This window comes from Zeus faber, assembly GCF_960531495.2.
Source record: "Zeus faber genome assembly, chromosome: 18".
NCBI lineage: Eukaryota > Metazoa > Chordata > Actinopteri > Zeiformes > Zeidae > Zeus > Zeus faber.
The window spans coordinates 24,609,696-24,627,629 of record NC_137210.1 but is presented as its reverse complement, the minus strand read 5'-3'; the positions used below and the strand labels follow the sequence as shown (position 1 = coordinate 24,627,629).

General features: G+C 46.6%; 2 protein-coding genes across 2 annotated transcripts in view; one reads left to right on the top strand and one right to left on the bottom strand.

The window, feature by feature from the left end:
- Positions 1–1,572: 1,572 nt before the first annotated feature.
- Positions 1,573–10,921, top strand: LOC307243949 (lactase/phlorizin hydrolase-like; the record flags this gene model as incomplete). The annotated part of the gene is made up of 16 exons (XM_080018919.1): positions 1,573–2,191; positions 2,931–3,004; positions 3,220–3,313; positions 3,494–3,578; positions 3,674–4,346; positions 4,431–5,079; positions 5,174–6,718; positions 6,826–7,094; positions 7,566–7,856; positions 7,966–8,164; positions 8,441–8,643; positions 8,747–8,853; positions 9,081–9,212; positions 10,003–10,226; positions 10,306–10,542; positions 10,698–10,921. The coding sequence occupies 16 exons, from the start codon at positions 1,573–1,575 to the stop codon at positions 10,919–10,921; spliced, it is 5,625 nt and encodes a 1,874-aa protein (XP_079875045.1).
- Positions 10,922–11,555: 634 nt separating this feature from the next.
- Positions 11,556–17,934, bottom strand: part of gjc4b (gap junction protein gamma 4b) — a 7,405-nt gene continuing 1,026 nt past the window's right edge. Inside the window, exons 2-3 of the mRNA XM_080018728.1 lie at positions 13,485–14,682; positions 11,556–13,277 (exon numbers count right to left, since the gene is read on the bottom strand). Coding sequence (XP_079874854.1) covers positions 13,264–13,277; positions 13,485–14,649 — 1,179 coding nt within the window. The 5' untranslated portion in view covers positions 14,650–14,682 and the 3' untranslated portion in view covers positions 11,556–13,263. The remainder of the gene's footprint in view (positions 13,278–13,484; positions 14,683–17,934) is intronic.

The following is a 17,934-nucleotide window of genomic DNA, read 5'->3' as shown; positions in this document are numbered from 1 at the left end:
ATGTATGAAAGTATGTATACGTATGTGACGAATAAACCTCTTGAATCCAAAGTTAAAATGCATGGAGAAAACAAAGGAAGTGAAGTGAAGTGAAACGTTCAACTTGTATTTATCTAAAGATTGATTTACGTTACGGTATTTGTCTGTAAATAGGGAGGATTGCTGTCGAAGCCAGCAGCCATCATTTCACTATTTCATTCTCATATGATGAATATGATACTGTACTGTATGTAATTTATCCGACTCTTGAGAAATAAAGCCCTTGGTCTAAATTCCAACAATGTGCCAGCATTAGCCGGACAATATTATCAGGATTCACTCAATAAGCTTTTTGCTTTGGTTGATGAAAATAAAATTCTATTATTATGTACTGTACCTGCAAGTTAAATGTGTTTGTATTTTTACCATTTCCAGGAAACAGGCTTTAACGTGAAGTGTTAGTGTGTTTTTACTAGTACACTGGATAAGCTTAAATCACTTGAAATCATGTTTTGTTTTGTAGTTCGGTAATTTTTTGTCTCTACTTAAACAATATGAAATTAAGCTTCATTCCTGTCTCATGAACAGGTTTTTACCGCTCCCAGGAAACAGCTGCTGGGTTGCGGTCGTCGAAGGCGGCATGTGCTTGGGGTGTGCTTTGGAGTCCATCGTTCTCCGGCTCATCTGGGCGGCCCAGCGTCACCCAGGCGTGGACCAGCTCTCCAAACTCCATGAAGGCAAACTCCGCGTGGCGCTCAAACATCTGAACCGGCTCGGGAGGCTCCCGGCCGCCGAACGGCAGACGCGGCAAGGGAAGAAAGAGAAGCTTCCAGTTGGAGGCCATGTTGAGTTGCTCTCCTTGGGGTAAGTGGTCCTTGGATAGCTAACTAAGCTGCCTGAACTCTCCGGCCGCTTACCTCAACTTCACAACAACGACTGTTTCACTGGCGCTCCTACTGATGGTTTATGATGCCTGCGGTGACAGTGGTTGCAGCCTTGAGTCAAACGCCAAAAGGCGAACGCTCTCTGCACTATCCATGACTGACGGCCATTATAAAGAAAATCATGGAATCGCTGTCACTCCCTTTATTGCTTCACTGTGAAGTTTACTTTTCACTGTGTTTGCCAGGGAAAAACAACATTCTGTCATTGGGGGAAATAGAAATGTTCATGGTTTATATAAGACTTCATTTGTCACTCCCTGGGAGCTCCAGACAGCAGGTCTAAAACACTTTCCCATTGCTGTCACTTTAGTGTGATAATAAAAGATGGAGCCCAGATGGATCACAGCAATTGTTGAGCTCTGTTCTGTTCAGTATCACATGTCCAGATGCTGTATTTGCCATATGCTTCAAACTACCAGCGATTACCGTGCACAAAATGTGATAGACAGATGGGTTATCAGTTGACATCTAAGTTCAGAGTCTACCTGATACAATCGCTGGCAATAAATGGTCATTATGTTTACTTCGGTACCACTTCATTCTGGTTTTTATCAGGGTTGTAAAATTATGCAATGGTTCATCAAACAAATGTCGTTTCTATTAAGGACCAGTTCACCGTGACAGTATCAGTGGATCTGCCGCAGCCAAGATGAGGTCCATGCTGTGGCTTCTCCCTCTGAACCTTCTGCGTCTCTGTGGCTGCGAGACTCATGAGGTGAGGGACAAAGAGGACTTCATGCTGCTCGCTGGCTCTCATATCAGCCAGCCAGCGGGAGGCTTGCACAGTGGCGGTAATGATGCCTTTAACTGCGCTCGCCCCCTACCCGCCGGTTCCAGAGACTACTTTGAGTCCCTACGGAGCCGGGGTGCGACCCACTTCAAGGTCCCCCTCTCCTGGGCTGGGCTCCTGCCCTCGGGCCTTCCCAGCGAGCCCCGGCGGCCTGTGGTGAGATGCTACCGGAGCCTCCTGGAGCAGCTGCTGGAGGTCGGCCTCCAGCCCCTGGTCGTCCTTCACGGTTCCACGGTACCGGAAGCCCTCGGGTCCAGGTTCGGCGGCTGGGAGCGTCCCGAGCTGGCTCAGATGTTTGAGCGCTACGCAGAGTTTGCCTTCATGGAGTTTGGAGAGCTGGTCCGTGCCTGGGTGACGCTGAGCCACTTGGATGACTTTTGGGATGAACAGTCTGAGTATGCTGTCTCTACACAACAGAATATCCTGCGGACGACCAGTAACGTCTACCAGCTCCACCATCGCATGTTCACTGACGAAAGTAAGTTCTGAACACTGAGTGTGGAGGCAGATTAGATCGAGGATCTTACTTACTGACCAGGCTCCAGGACTTGTATTTTACTCTTGTTTAACTTTGCTAGTTTCATTTATAGTAACTATAACTATATAACTATAATTGGTTTTGAGTTGTTTGTATTTAAACCAATTTTGATTGGAAAAGTGATTTTTTTTTTTTCCACAGTGCAGATCAATCAAAAATCTAATCGATAGACAGACAGACAGACAGACAGACAGACAGACAGATTTTATTCATCCCTGGAGGGAAATTGCATAATGCCCCGAAACCTAAAAAAACGCAAACACATTTGTTAAGTTTATTGCAATAATAAATGCTTTTTATTCCTTTTGTTACTTCATAGAGAGCCGCATATCAGTTGGATTTAGTGCTGGTAATGTTAATATTATCTCCAAGATCAAAGTTCATACGATGGTAACTATGTCTTCATTATTATCATTATTATTATTATTATTATTATTATTATTATTATTATTATTATTATTATTATTTTCATTATGGTTATTTATTTTGGTTGTCATTATTATTATTATTATTATTATTTTTATTTTTATTTTTTTATTATTATTTTTATTTTTTTTACACCTTCATCATGAATTACATGGATGGTTTAATTTACAATTTGATCCAATATTTTCGGATAATAATGCTGAATAAGGATGATCTTATAGCATTTGTCTGTCTGCTGGTTTGAAACAGGCAGATTTCTTGTCAGTACGAGTTGCATACGACTGCGCCGCTCAATCAAACTTTTACAAGGAGCTGAGCAACCTACAGGTAAAGCAAGTTAAAATGTATATTCTCCTCTCTGAGTTTGTATAGTAAAGTAGTACATTAATAACACTATCAAAATGAGGTGTTTGTGTAATAGGTGTTTATCTTAATCAAATGACCTGATTTGAACCCACCTTGTTGCACATAAAAGGTACATTTTAAAAGTAAATGGAAAACCCTATTTGTGTATCTAATAAGTGATTATTGTTCTCTTATAGCAATCCAGTGGGCATGTACCTTTACTGATATACAAGATGACCATTCAGGACTGTTCCGCTGATCAATTCCAACCACTTGGTAATGTCTTGAAAGGTAATCTTTATCAAACTGCCTGGAGATTAAGTCTTTGTTGCTTGGAAACTCTGATCAATTTACGATTGATTAGAATCCCAAATCAGTCCCATATACTGCACTATGTGGCTAGGATCACTTAAATGTCTAAATCTCAGAAAATACAATAACTGTTCCTAATTTACTCGGTTGTTCAAAAAGTTCTGAAAAACAATGACCTGGATGTCTTGGGATTCGACATGGTGGATATGTTTGGTATGCCTGACCTGAATGAAACTCCAAACAGGTAAGATTTTGCTCTTTGCAAATATACTGTTTAAAAAAGTTAGTCAATTATCTGTGACATATTTGAATTTATTGTTTTTTGTTTTCACCTTGCAGAATTCCATACTACATTGGAGGGGCAACCATTAAAAGCAACTACGAGAGTGTGTGGGACAAATTCGGAAACCAGAGCAAATTGGAGCGGGACCAATTTTTACGTGAATCCTTTCCAAGTGGCTTTGAGTGGGCAACCTCCAGTGAGTCCTTCAGGGTTGAAGGAGGCTGGTCAGAAGATGGGAAGGGAGAGACCATCTGGGATCGTTTTGGACATGAAAACAAAGTATTTAATAATCAGACAGCTGACCTGGCCTGTGACAGCTACCACAAGATTGAGTATGACGTGTACCTTCTGCGAGGTCTCCAAGTCAACACATACCAGTTCTCCATCTCCTGGGCCCGCATATTCCCTCATGGCCGCCAGGGGAGCCATTCAGAGAAAGGAACTGTTTACTATGACAAGCTGATCAATGCCCTCCTTGAATCTGGCATCCAACCTGTCGTCACCCTGCACCACTGGGATCTGCCGCAGGCGCTCCAGGACTATGGAGGGTGGACTAACGCCTCCATTGTGGAAGCCTTCAAGGACTACGCTGACTTCTGCTTCTCCAGGTTTGGGGACAGAGTGAAGGCGTGGAACACTTTCAGCAGCCCCTGGGTGGTGAGCCATGCCGGCTATGGAACTGGCAAGCACCCCCCTGGAACGAAGGACTATGTGGTTGCCTCCTACCAGGTATAAATAATTTGAATACATCTGAAAATGCATGTTTATAAGTACTTTAACGTTTTGTGACTTGTGACGTATGTGTCTTTTAAGGTCACTCACAACATGTTAAAGTCACATGCCGAGGCCTGGCATGTCTACAACGATAAACACAGAGGGAAGCAGGGGGGTAGAGTGGGCATTGCCCTGAACTCTGACTGGGCTGAGCCAATGGACCCCTCCAGACCTGAAGACATATCAGCCGCAGATCGCTACTTGCAGTTCATGCTGGGCTGGTTTGCCCATCCCATATTTGTTGATGGGGATTATCCTGCATTGCTCAAATCTCAGATTGAGCGGAAAAGATTTGATTGCACTCCCGCTGAGCCGGCCAGAATTCCAGTCTTCACTAGAGAAGAGAGCCGGAGGATCCGGGGAACGGCCGACTTCTTGGGGTTGAACCACTACACCTCCCGTTTAGTCAACAACAGTTATGGTGGCTGCCGTCCCGGACCTCAGGGCGTGGGGGACTTCCAGGCCCACGTGGACCCTTCCTGGTCTCCTACAGGCTCTGACTGGATCTATTCTGCGCCTTGGGGTCTACGAAGACTCCTAAACTACATCTCCACCGAATACCTAAATGTGACCAAAGTACCTATCTACATAACTGCAAATGGAATGCCAACCAAGCACAGTGAGGATATACTCAATGACACCATTCGAGTAGAGTATATCAGAAGTTATATCAATGAGGCACTAAAAGGTATTTTGTAATGACATAACAATATGTTACATTCATTAATAGTGTGTTCTTTTAAATACATTTGATAGTCTAATATGATTTTCTTTTTTAACAGCAATCCATATTGATGGGGTGGATGTGCAGCGTTTTACTGTTCAGTCACTCATGGATGGATTTGAGGGTCCACAAGGCTATAGTGAGCGGTTTGGACTGCACCATGTCAACCATGACCTGCCTGACAGGCCCAGGACGCCAAAGCAGTCTGCCTATTTCTACTCTAAAGTTATTGAAAACAATGGTTTTTCTTCAACAATCGCACGCTTTTATGCACAGGTTTCAAAAAACTCTGGAACTAAAAAGTTACCTTTTCTGCCCCCCTCCAAAGTTCCATCCCAAGCTAGGGTGGTATGGAGGAAATTTTCAAACCAAACAGTTTTTCAGAGGAAACTCTACCATTATGGTACTTTTCCTGAAGGATTTCACTGGGGGGTAGGATCTTCTGCTTATCAGATTGAAGGCGGCTGGAATGCTGATGGGAAAGGGCTCAGTGTCTGGGACACATTCACCCAGAAACCTGGCAATATCCCTGATAATGCTAACGGGAATGTAGCTTGTGACAGTTACCAAAGACTAGAAGAAGACCTTTATATGCTTCGAGCTCTCAAAGTGAAAACCTACAGATTCTCGCTATCCTGGGCCAGGATTTTTCCCAATGGTCACCGTACTTCTCTGAACCAAAATGGTGTAGAGTACTATAACAAGCTCATCAATGGCCTTCGAGCCCACAACATCACACCCATGGTGACCCTCTACCATTGGGACCTTCCTCAAAACTTGAAGGGTTGGGACAATGTCAGTATGATTGACACCTTTAATGACTTTTGTGACTTCTGCTTTTCCACCTTTGGAGACAGAGTGAAGTTTTGGATGACCTTCAACCAGCCTTACACAATTGCATGGGCAGGCTATGGACTCGGCCAGGTCCCACCGAATGTTAGGAAGCCAGGAGACGCCCCGTACAGAGTCGCTCATAATCTCCTAAAAGCACATGCCAGGGCCTATCACACATACGATGAAAAGTATCGCAAATCTCAGGGAGGTTTGATATCTATTGCCCTCAACTCTGACTGGGTCGAACCCAAAGACGTCGACGTCCCTCGGGAGGTGGTGGCTGCGGATCGTGCTCTGCAGTTCACGCTTGGCTGGTTTGCCCACCCTATTTATAAAAATGGTGACTATCCTGATGCGATGAAATGGCAAGTTGGGAACAAGAGTGAACTCCAAGGTCTTTCGGAGTCCAGACTTCCGTCCTTCACTGAGGAGGAAAAGGCCTCCATCAGGGGGACTGCGGATGTCTTCTGCGTAAACCATTACACCACGAAGGTAGTGCGCCAAGCCACTGCTCGCCTTAAACCGCCGTCCTATGACTACGACCGAGACTTAGAAGAGGAGGAGGAGCCCGATGCCCCAACCACCGCCATCAAAAAGCAGAGGGCTGTCGCCTGGGGACTGAGGAGGCTCCTCAACTGGATCAAGGAGGAGTATGGCGACCCAGAGGTTTACGTTATGGAGAATGGAGTAGCTACAGACGCAGGGACCACAGTGGATGACTATGGCAGAGTGTTCTACTTCAAGACATACATTGACGAGGTTCTGAAAGGTCAGCATTCTTTCCACATGTCTTCCACATCTTGTCTGTATTAGTCCTTAATGAGAACTTGCATTACCTCATATCATTTCGGATTCATTGAATATGCATTTCCATAGCACACAACCTGGATGGTGTGAAGGTGAGAGGATACACGGCATCCTCTCTTATGGATTCTTTTGAGTGGCTCAACGGGTACAGAGTGGGATTCGGACTCCACCATGTGGACTTCATGAACCCGAACCTGCCGAGGACGCCAAAACTCTCGGCTCACTACTACTACCGAGTCATAATGGATAATGGCTTCCCCGCGACAGAAGACGTAAAGCTTCTTCACGGGCATTTCCGCAAAGACTTTATCTGGAGTACAGCTACAGCATCATACCAGGTGAGTTTTACGATTGTTCTGCCGTCCCAAGCGTCTGTTCAGCTGCGAAAAAAAACAATCCCACAGAGAAAGAAGAAGGCCGACATAAAATCCAAACCCTTGACGTTTTTGCACAGAATAGATCTATGAAAGACATTTTATTGCAGTCACACAGGCATACACACACATCAGCGAAAGGTCTCACAGAAACTGAGATTTGTATGACTACTACTATAACTTCAGTACAACAAACTCAGTATTGGGAGTAGTGCAGAACACACATATAAAATATTTTTAGGTTTTCAGGTATGGACACACAGGCCTACTATGTATGATAATGTATATTTTATCAAATTCATGACATCTACCTTATTTATAACGACCCCTTCCACCCCCACATGAGCAATGTTTGTCTCATTCCTCCACCTTGATTCATCAGCAGTATTAATAAGCAGCCCCTCCCCTCCGAACATCTGGAATACCTCTTTACAGATTGAGGGAGGCTGGAGAGCTGACGGAAAGGGCCTCAGCATCTGGGACAAGTTCGCTCACACGCCGCTCCGAGTGTTCGACGACGACACCGGGGACGTCGCTTGCGACAGTTACAACAAGATTGGGGAAGATGTTGCCATGCTGGTTAGGCTAAAGGTGACCCACTACCGGTTCTCCATATCCTGGTCCAGGGTACTTCCCGACGGCACCAACAGACACATCAACGAGGCTGGACTCGACTACTACCACAGACTGGTGGACGCGTTGCTCGCCGCGAACATTCGACCGCACGTACGCGAAGCCCTTTTCAAGCGTTCGACCGGAAGGTTCCGAGGAGCCGATGCACTCATTGGCTGGTGACGTAAGTAGGGCTCCTCTGTGACCTTCTCTCTCCCTACAGATTACTCTCTACCACTGGGATCTTCCGCAAGCTCTGCAGGATGTCGGAGGATGGGAAAACGACACAATCGTCGACAGATTCAGGGATTATGCAGACCTCCTCTTCGAACGTCTCGGCCGCAAAGTCAAATTCTGGATCACCGTCAATGAGCCCTACAATATAGCAATGGTGGGACACGGTTACGGAGCAGCCGCGCCAGGTGGAGTCTTTTTTCGTTTTGAATGGTGCTGTCATTTTCTTTTTATACATAACTTCAGCTGCTGAGTTTATTCAAGAAAATCAAACGGATACGGACGGCAACTGTGGGATGCCAGGAAAAGCACGAGACGAGCGATATCATGGAAATAATCAAGTCATCGCTCCCTGTTTTCTTTTCTCCAGCTCCATAAAATCATGATTGCATTCGCCAAAGCAAGTCGGCGCAGTTGATTGATTTACTGAGGTTCTAACCGAGACGCTCTCATTTTCCTCCCAGGGATCAGTTTCAGGCCGGGCACGCTGCCATATCTCGTTGGTCACAATCTGATCAAGGCCCATGCCGAGGCCTGGCATCTCTACGACGATAAATACCGTGCCACGCAGAAAGGCATCATCTCCATCACCATCAACTCCGATTGGTCGGAACCCAGAAATCCATATAAGCAGGAAGACATTGATGCAGCAAGACGTGTGGTTCAGGTATTGGCGGAAACGAGACGACAATAACAACCTTCAAAATATTAGGCAGCGGTAGAGCAATGCCACTTTGGATGAAGATTTGTTGTGCCTCTGTTTGGTGCAGTTCTACATTGGCTGGTTTGCCCACCCCATATTCAATGGAGATTACAGCAATATGATGAAGACAATCATCGGGGAGCGAAGCCTCGCTGCCGGCCTTCCAAAATCCAGGTCAGGCAAAGCTCTGAAACCTGTACTGAACGCATATGTTTCGGTACGTTATATTTTGCACGGGTAAGCATGTGGCAAGGCAAAACGCTTGTGAGAAATGAAGATGTGTTTGATAAGGTACGTACGATCAAACACCACAGTCAAATTTTAGCCCGGGCTGTTGGTTAAATGCCCAGCGCGCCCTTGAATTTTGGCATGTCATTCATCAAACCAACCCATCTCCGCAGACTGCCTCAGTTCACTCCTGAGGAGATCAGGAGGATTAAAGGCACTCACGACTACTTTGGCTTTAACCATTATACCACTGTCCTGGCTTTTCCTGTGGAGTACGGCGGCCTGCAGCATTATGATGCAGATAGGTAAGCAAGTGAGGGCATATTTAACCCTTAAAACTAATAATCAGGGCTAATAATCAGTTTCTTGTCATATGCGGACTATTCAGTTGCATAGGCCCCCCGAAGCCACCTGGGGGCCCCCAAGCTGCCGTTTTAGCCCCTTTTCTTTTTCTTTTTTTTTTTGAAGCGCCCTCTTATTCTGTGCAATGGCCTGATATATTTTTATTATTGGTTTTTTTTGGGGGTGGAAGGGATAATTTTATATCTTTGGTATTTATAAGTTGCGATGTTTGCCTTTATTTTGATTCCTTAACCAGTTGGTTCCTATCATTTAAAATAAACATTTGTTTCATGCCAAGCCTCCGTCTCATTTATGCGCATTTGGGAGATGTTATAATGCAGATTCGGTGAATCCTGTATGTTTTCAGGGGTTTCTTGATGTAGGGGGAGCCCCAATGTTTCCCATTTAATATTATTTTCTGTAGGTTTAAATTTCTGGGGTCAACTTGAGATGTTTTATTTGAAAAGATGTTTCGAGTTTTTCATGGATCTAACCTCTTTTCCCCTTAAAGTGCGCCAGAATGATGCATTTCAATGTTAAACGCATGCCCCTGGACCACCTTAGAGGGTTTGGAATCCCCCACCATAGTTCCACAAAATAGGGGCCACCAAACAACATTTTTTATATAAGACCCCCAAACAGCTAGAAATGCCCCTGCTAATAATCACATGTTTGCTTATCGAATTATTTTTAAATAGTGTGAAATTGTATTAACGGCATTTAGCAGAAACAATCTTCCTGATTTTCCCTCAGGGGCGCAGGAACCATCGCTGATCGGGCCTGGCTGGACTCGGGGTCCTCGTGGCTGAAGGTGACGCCGTTTGGATTCCGTAAGATTCTTAACTTCATTAAGGAAGAGTACGGGAAGCCGCCCATCATCATCACAGAGAACGGCATCTCGGAGCGCGGAGCCGTAGATCTGAACGACCTCCACCGGAAGCACTACTACACCAACTACATCAACCAGGCTCTGAAAGGTACGGCTGTGGAACTGGTCTGAGCCATTGTGTAACCAGCCAAACCGGGGATGTAAAGTGGCTTGTTCTCTCGTGGCAGCTTACCTGCTGGATGACGTCGATATCCGTGGATACACGGCTTGGTCGCTGATGGACAACCTGGAGTGGGCCACCGGCTTCTCTGAGAGATTTGGCCTTTTCCACGTCGATCGCTCAGACCCCAAACTTCCTCGCGTGGCCAAGGACTCGGTTTCTCTCTACTCCACCCTCATCGCCTGCAACGGGTTCCCTGACCCCGACGCGGGGCCCCATGAATGTTTGAACCCGGAGCCCGAAGGTAAAATGGAGAAAAGTCAGGTTTTATGACGGAGTTGAATAGGCTTTAGGAGGGCTGCTCTGGCGCGCGGAATTTTGATTTCTTCATGTTAAATTCTACATGTAAAATAGACAATCTGATCAAATTCCAATGACTCCTGTTTCGTTCCCCCACAGCGACCGGTGCACCGGCCACACCTCCCGCCGTGGACGGCGTCGTGAACTTCCTGGGAATGGAGCTCTCTCCCGCTGATGCAGGGACTGGACTTTACAGCATCTTGTCTCTGCTCCTCGCTGCAACTCTGGGGATGATTTCTGCATCCTGTTGTTTCCTTAAGGCTAAAAAACGAGCGTGGAACAAAGCCTCCATACAGACAATGGGAATGGAGAGGACATTTTAAGTGCTATTGGAGACTTCAATGCCATTCACATTGTTTTGTGTTTTCTTTAGTTCTGTGCAATACATCATACCCTCCTTTCAGTTTTAACATTTTAATGCAATAGAATAATTGAATGCAAAAAAAAACACTTTTAAAGTCTTAAACTTAATTTCTAACGTCAAAAACAAATCATATAAACTTTGCAAGGTTTTGGAAGGATTACTATTCCAGGATTTTACTATTATTTCCATTAACTATTCCAAACCTTATCCATTTAGACATTCAAAAGAAAGCTACATGAACTCTTTTACAGTTTCCAATGTACCATTTTAAGACGGCAATAAAATAATGGATCTATTGATATCAGAATTAACCGATTAACGACTGAATTGCTTTGCCAAAGTGCTTTGCCCATTTTCCACTTGAAATAGACCAGGTGTTAAACCGGGACACCACAGTAGAGAGCCACTGACTGTTCTAGTAAAGGTGTACTGACAACTTCACTCTCACAGTAAACATGCATATACAGCGGTTTAAATTGGGCGTGGCTGGTCCAAATTAGACAGGGTCCATTTCACTTGAGCATCACACAATCTATACACCCATTTTAACTGAACCCCCCCACATAAAGGCCACTCGACAAAAAAAGTTTGATGAAAAGGTTTATTTTATGAACGAGCCATAAAAATACTATTAATACAAAAAAAAGTATAAAAAAAGTACAAAAAGCTATTTTTGTATAAAAACAACTTGAGATGACATTTGAGTTGGCACTACGGGCGTGGCTCAGAATACAAACGACGGAAGCGTAAAGCGCTCAAGGCATTTTATGGTCCCCTTATAAAAAAACAACAACAAAAAAACCTTCACGACCTTCATCCAGGCTACAGGTGGAAGAGCAGGATGTACACGCCCACCTTCCACAAATCAGCTGCTGCTTGACACTGAACCTCGAAACAGCACGTCAGCGAGGGCGTAGTACAGCAACCAGCCACTTAAATAAATGAGTTTCTTGCAATGCGAACGTTGGGCAGCCAAGACGCCCGTGTGGCTAATGAGGACCGACTTCTTTTGTTTTCTCGGAGAGCGCATCCAATCACCACAGCCGCTGATTCCACCCGCGTCTCCCTTCCTACTGGTTTGTGGAGTCAGCGACTGTAGATAATCAGATAGCGCCGGCCAAAAGGATTAAGATTAGATGCATTCTTTTGGCCCAGCGAGAATAAACCTCGGTTTTTGGCATGCGATGAAACCGCCGCAGCACGAGCTTTTGAGTTGTCAAGAACCGTTTCATATGGAACTTGATGGTCTTTGTCGTCCAAGAGGCAACAAAGGGTGTCACGAACCGAGACAGCAGTTGACTTCATTCTCCGCCAACAGATGGCGGCCACATTGGCAATAAGACCTTGTAGAAAAAAAAACGTCAATACTAAAAAAACGAACGTACAAAAATAGCTTAAAAAAAGTTATCAAATGTGTATTTCCCCCCCCCCCCCAAAACAGTACAGACACGTTCACAATTTACACATAGTTCAAGCATTACCCAGGTTTCTTGTTCCTTTGGACAAAGGCACCACACGCATCATCCAGTTTAAATGGTTGAGAACATTGACTGGTGCAGTGCTAAAATAAAAGCAGATCTCTCAAAAAAAAACAAAAAACAAGAAAATAAAGGAATTGGTACAAAACACAATTAATGTTCATATGCCACAACCGTGCAGCTTCCTTAGGGCCAAAGGCCAAACTAACAACATCAGACACAACTAAACACACAAGTTAAAAAACAAAACAAAAACAACTTTGCATCGAGTCTCCCAAAGTCTTGTCAGCATTCCAAAGGATCCAGTACCGGTTCTGCCCGTCATCCACAACACAGCCAACTCATATTTTGCAGGCTGTCTGTAGCTGGGGTTCACTTCTGAAAATACACTCTTTACTTTGCAGTTTGACGATTTTTTTCTCTTCTTTTTTTTTTTGCATAATACTTGGAATTGCATGAAAAAAGTCCAGAGTAGGGATTTGTAAGTTTGAGATTAACCCCTATCTGAATTCCAACAAGGACAACAAAAAAAAAAATGGCACCACTTACAATCCAATGGTAAAAAAATGGGTTAAAAAAAAAAAAAAAAACAACCGAGGGGAATCAGGTGAGAAATGTTTTTGACAAGGCAGTTTTTGGGCAATTCAGATCTTCGGACCGGCGAGTTGGTCGGGTACAAGAAGAGGCTCCCGTCTCCAAAGCCCTCGACAACATTTACCCTCCTCAAGCCGGCGGACAAACACCTCCGTACGAGACTCCCTGGTGTTTGCTTTTCATACCGATGCCAAAACCAGCTTATTTGGTCGGGTGGTCTGACGGCGGCTTAGGCTCGGAGACCTGAAGAGAGGAACAAGCAGCTCAGTCAGTCGGGCTTTTTGTGTTGACCAGGATTAGACTGTGGCATTCTGCGTTACAACCTCAAGGAATTTAAGACTAAATACACATGTAGGTGAGGAAATGACCAGACAGGATATATATATATATTTTTTTTTAACTAGTGACTGCCTGGAATGTGTTTAAAATACTGAATTAACAATCCAATACCTTTTTCACACGTGCTGCTCTGCTTCTCCTGGGCAAAGTTGAGCCTGTTCTGCTCCACCGCCGTGCCGTTGGACTCGGGGCTGCTGCTCCGCGACGGGCTGCCCTCCTCGTTGTGGTAGGCCAGGTCCAGGTGCTGCTGGGCCAGCTTCAGGTGCCGCCGCAGCCGCTCCAGCTCCCGCGACGACGCCTCGTCGCCGAACGACTCGCGGCCCGAGTCGCCCAGGTTGTCCCTGAAGCCCAGCTTGTCCCTGAAGCCCAGCTTCCCGGACGGGTCCTTCTTCAGGGCCGTGTGGTAGCCCGGCGGGGCGGAGGGCTGCCGGCAGACGGAGGGCCGGTGGCCGGCCAGGGCCGGGTGCCGGGGGGCAGGGGGGCGAGGCCGGGGCCCGCAGAAGCAGTCCCGGATGCCGCTGATGCCGAGGTGGAGGATCTCCAGCACGGTGAAGAGCAGGCACAGCACGCTGACGCCGTACATGATCAGCAGGAAGATGGTCTTCTCGGTGGGCCGCGACACAAAGCAGTCCACCGTGTGCGGGCACGGCGAGCGCGTGCACACGTACGACGGCGCCACCTCCAGGCCGTACAGCACATACTGGCCGAACAGGAAGGAGGCCTCGAAGGCGGCGCGCGACAGCAGCTGGAACACGTACACCTTCATGAGGCCGTCGCGCTTGATGCTGCGACGCCCGTCGTGCTTGGTGCGGGGCTTCTCCGCCGCCTCCTCCTTCTTCTCGGGCTCGATCTCCTCCATGATCATGGGGTCCTCCTCGCCGTTGTCCTCCGCCGCCTCGTAGTCGCGGTTGGCGCCGCGGCTCACCATGGGCATCCTCTTCCGGGCCAGCGGTCGGTACTCCGCGTCGTCCATGCGGGCGATCTTGTGCATGGCGAAACCCAGGTACATGATGGTGGGCGTGGTGATCATGATCACCTGGAAGACCCAGAAGCGGATGTGCGAGAGCGGCGCAAAGGCGTCGTAGCAGACGTTGTCGCAGCCGGGCTGCTGCGTGTTGCACACAAACTTGTTCTGTTCATCGTAGTAGATCGACTCGCCCCCGACGGCCGTCAGCACAATGCGGAAGACGATGAGGAGCGTGAGCCAGATTTTGCCCACGAAGGTGGAGTGGTTGGAGATCTCGTCCAGCAGACGGGTCAGGAAACTCCAGCTCATTGTGCCTCTGGGGTGGAGGGAAAACTCTTAGATCTGCAACGACATGAGAGAGACATTAGTTCAAGTGGTTTTAAATACATACAAAACAATCAGAATCATTTATTTTTATCCATTAGAAACCATGCAGCATACAAATACAGTCTGTAATTCAAAAAATACTATAGACCAGTGCTTTCATGGCAGAGCAAGAAGCGAAGGAAAATGCATCGCGCACAAAAAAAAACAAAAAAAAAAAACTATATATATATATATATATATATATATATATATATATATATATATATATATATATATATAAATAAAATAAATAAAATAAAATAAAAAAGACTGCCGTTGTGTCACAACACATGCCTAAAAGGGCCGCGAGCAAACCAAACATGACAACTGCTGGTATTAGTAATATCGGTTTCATAATAAGAGAATATTAATAGGTAGGGATATGAGCAAGACTGCGAGAGTGACCACTGATCTCATCGTTCTTACTCAAAGCAGTAGATACAGATTTCAGTGACTCTGTATCAGCCGGTTTCCCCACATAGAGCAGCAGTCTGTGCTCTTGCATTGCTGAATCCCCATCATTAAGCACACAGTTCACATATGAGGATGCAGTTCCATATTTCGATAGATCCTGGAATAGTTCACGTTCAAACACCTCATTTGTGCAAGGTGCACTTCCGAAGCCAACCACCGGGTGGCAGCGTAGGCTCAGTCCTGCTTTTGAAATCCTCACTGGATTCCACTCGTGGGACGTCTCACTACCGCCCTTAGTCACTCGCTTGAGAAGGTGGTATGCGGTGGCCTGTCGGCTGCACCGGTTGACTAACAACGACGCGAGGAATGTTATTGAACAGCTGTAAATCCAAGTCGTGTCCTTACAGGACTGAGGAGGGTCCCAGCCATCCCGGTGTCTCAACGTTAAGCCACGCCTCACCAGATGTGCTCCGCCGCTCAAGAAGAACTACGTCTGGGAATGTGTGCTCCAATTCAAGTGGGAAGCCAAGATTCTTCTTAAAAAGCTAGCCTATAGGCGTCCGACTTCCTCAAGCACGATCTCTTGAAACAAGGTCTCCATTCTATTCAGAGTCAACCCGACGGCGCTCTTACGAGTTACGTTCAATTCCTAGTGGTGACGCATAATAATACGAATTAATCAGATGGATGAGTGGAATACTTTGGAAAGGGAATCACTTGATGACGAGGACTGACTGTTGACACACACACACACACACACACACACACACACACACACACACACACACACACACACACACACACACACACACACACACACACGTCTGACTTAGAAGAATGTTGCTCACGCAGCTCTCTTCAAGTATAATGTGTACAACCAAATAAAATGTTTCCGTACGTTGCCAAGATAAAAGCATGTGAAACGAGGAAAAACCTTCACCCAGATGAAACGGGTCCAAAATAAAAGCACTCCGGAGCGAAGGAGCGAGGCTAACTTTCCAAAACGCTGCAGCAATTACATCTAATGCACTCTGCGGAGGCGTGATTAGCGATAAGGTTATTAGTGGGGATCTGCATTAGAGAAATCAATCCCATAATTGCGCATTCACACCGAAGGGGAAGCGCCCTCTCCAGAGAACCTTTACAAAAAAATAAAAACGGAGAAACGTAGAATGAAGGTGGAGAGCGTTATTTCGCTGCGGATCAAATAGCATGTCTTGGTGCTTGACAGCGTCATGTGGGGTCCTGTGGTCTGCACGACGTGGCTCAACGTGCACCGAAAAACAACAGTTTCCCTTGAACAGACGCTGTACTGGAGAGGTGACTCTAAACACCTCGGCCACGTTAAAACTCTAGACACATCAATTTGGGTAATTTCTGTGGCCATAAAACAGGGCTTTACGCAGCGCTCCCCAAGCCACAAGCCCCCCCTCACATTCAAGTGCTTTTCGAAAACTGGAGCGTCACGGTAATAAATTAAACACCTGTGCCAACACCGACGGGCTTGAGGCTCTGCTCCCGTCAGATACATCCTTGCTTCACGAAACCATTGTGTCATTCGCTGCAAGAGCCACGAACTATTCAAAAATGTGAGATCAAGCCGGTGGCCCCGATTCTCATTCTGCGTGGGGGAGGGGCGATGGGCACCATTAAAATTGACAGCCCACTCATAATGTAGGTTAACCGGCATGGATGGCTCGGGGCAATGGAGCCACCGCTCATGTTTAATGACAAAAAAAGAGAGAGAGAGAGAGAGAGAGAGAGAGAGAGAGAGAGAGAGAGAGAGAGAGAGAGAGAGAGAGAGAGAGAGAGAGAGAGAGAGAGAGAGAGAGAGAGAGAGAGAGAGAGAGAGAGAGAGAGAGAGAGAGAGAGAGAGAGAGAGAGAGAGAGAGAGAGAGAGAGAGAGAGAGAGAGAGAGAGAGAGAGAGAGAGAGAGAAGTCATCATCGGTGCAGCACGTTTTTAAAAAGCTAAGCAGAAATGAGCTTGGGTTTCACCTTGGACTGAGTGCAGGACAACTACTCCACGCCTTCAAATCAATTTGCCACGTCTCCCGGGAGCCGAGCACTGAAAAACAAATCTGTTACCTACTGGATGGGTGGCCGCCCTGCCTTATCTGTGGCACAAACCCGGAGGGAAAAAACCCCCACAAAAAAAACAACGATCTTTGTGAAATGCATGAAGCCGCAAAAAAGAAAAAACAAATCCAGCAGAAGAGATTGTGGTGGAGTGGGGGCGCCCCGCTAAGCCCCTGCCGAACAGGGAGGCTTTGTGCCGGCCGACATCTGGGAGACTAGTTACCGTTGCTCCATCCCAGACTTCAGGCCATGAGGCCCCAGGATTTTCATTTTTTTTTTTTCTTGGGGGGCGGGGGGGGGTGACCACAACCGAGGCAGAAACTTAATATTTCGCAGCGTGGCCGGTGCGGCCATTAGAGCAAACGGAGACGGCTCCTGGTCAAACTGTCGGGCCTCGGGATGGAGAAGCGCGGCGGTGCCACAGCTCCAGCCACGGACCCTTTTCACGGCAGATACTTGGACATTCCAGGGAAGGTGAACCCGGCGGGAGCCAGTGAAACGGAGCCGTGGAGCCGCAAACGGCGGGCCGAGCGCCACCATCTCCACGCCTCAGAGTGTCTTGCGGGGAAAAGGGGAAGCGTTAGTGCCAGGGAGGGGGGGGGGCTGGGATATCCGGTGGCAGCGTTGGGGGCCAGCTTAGGGGCCCTCACAAATCTACCAAGAAATGTGCACAGACCGTACATGATTTATTTCCTTTCGCTTCTGCAGTACATGAAAAGCATCTTCACTATTCACAA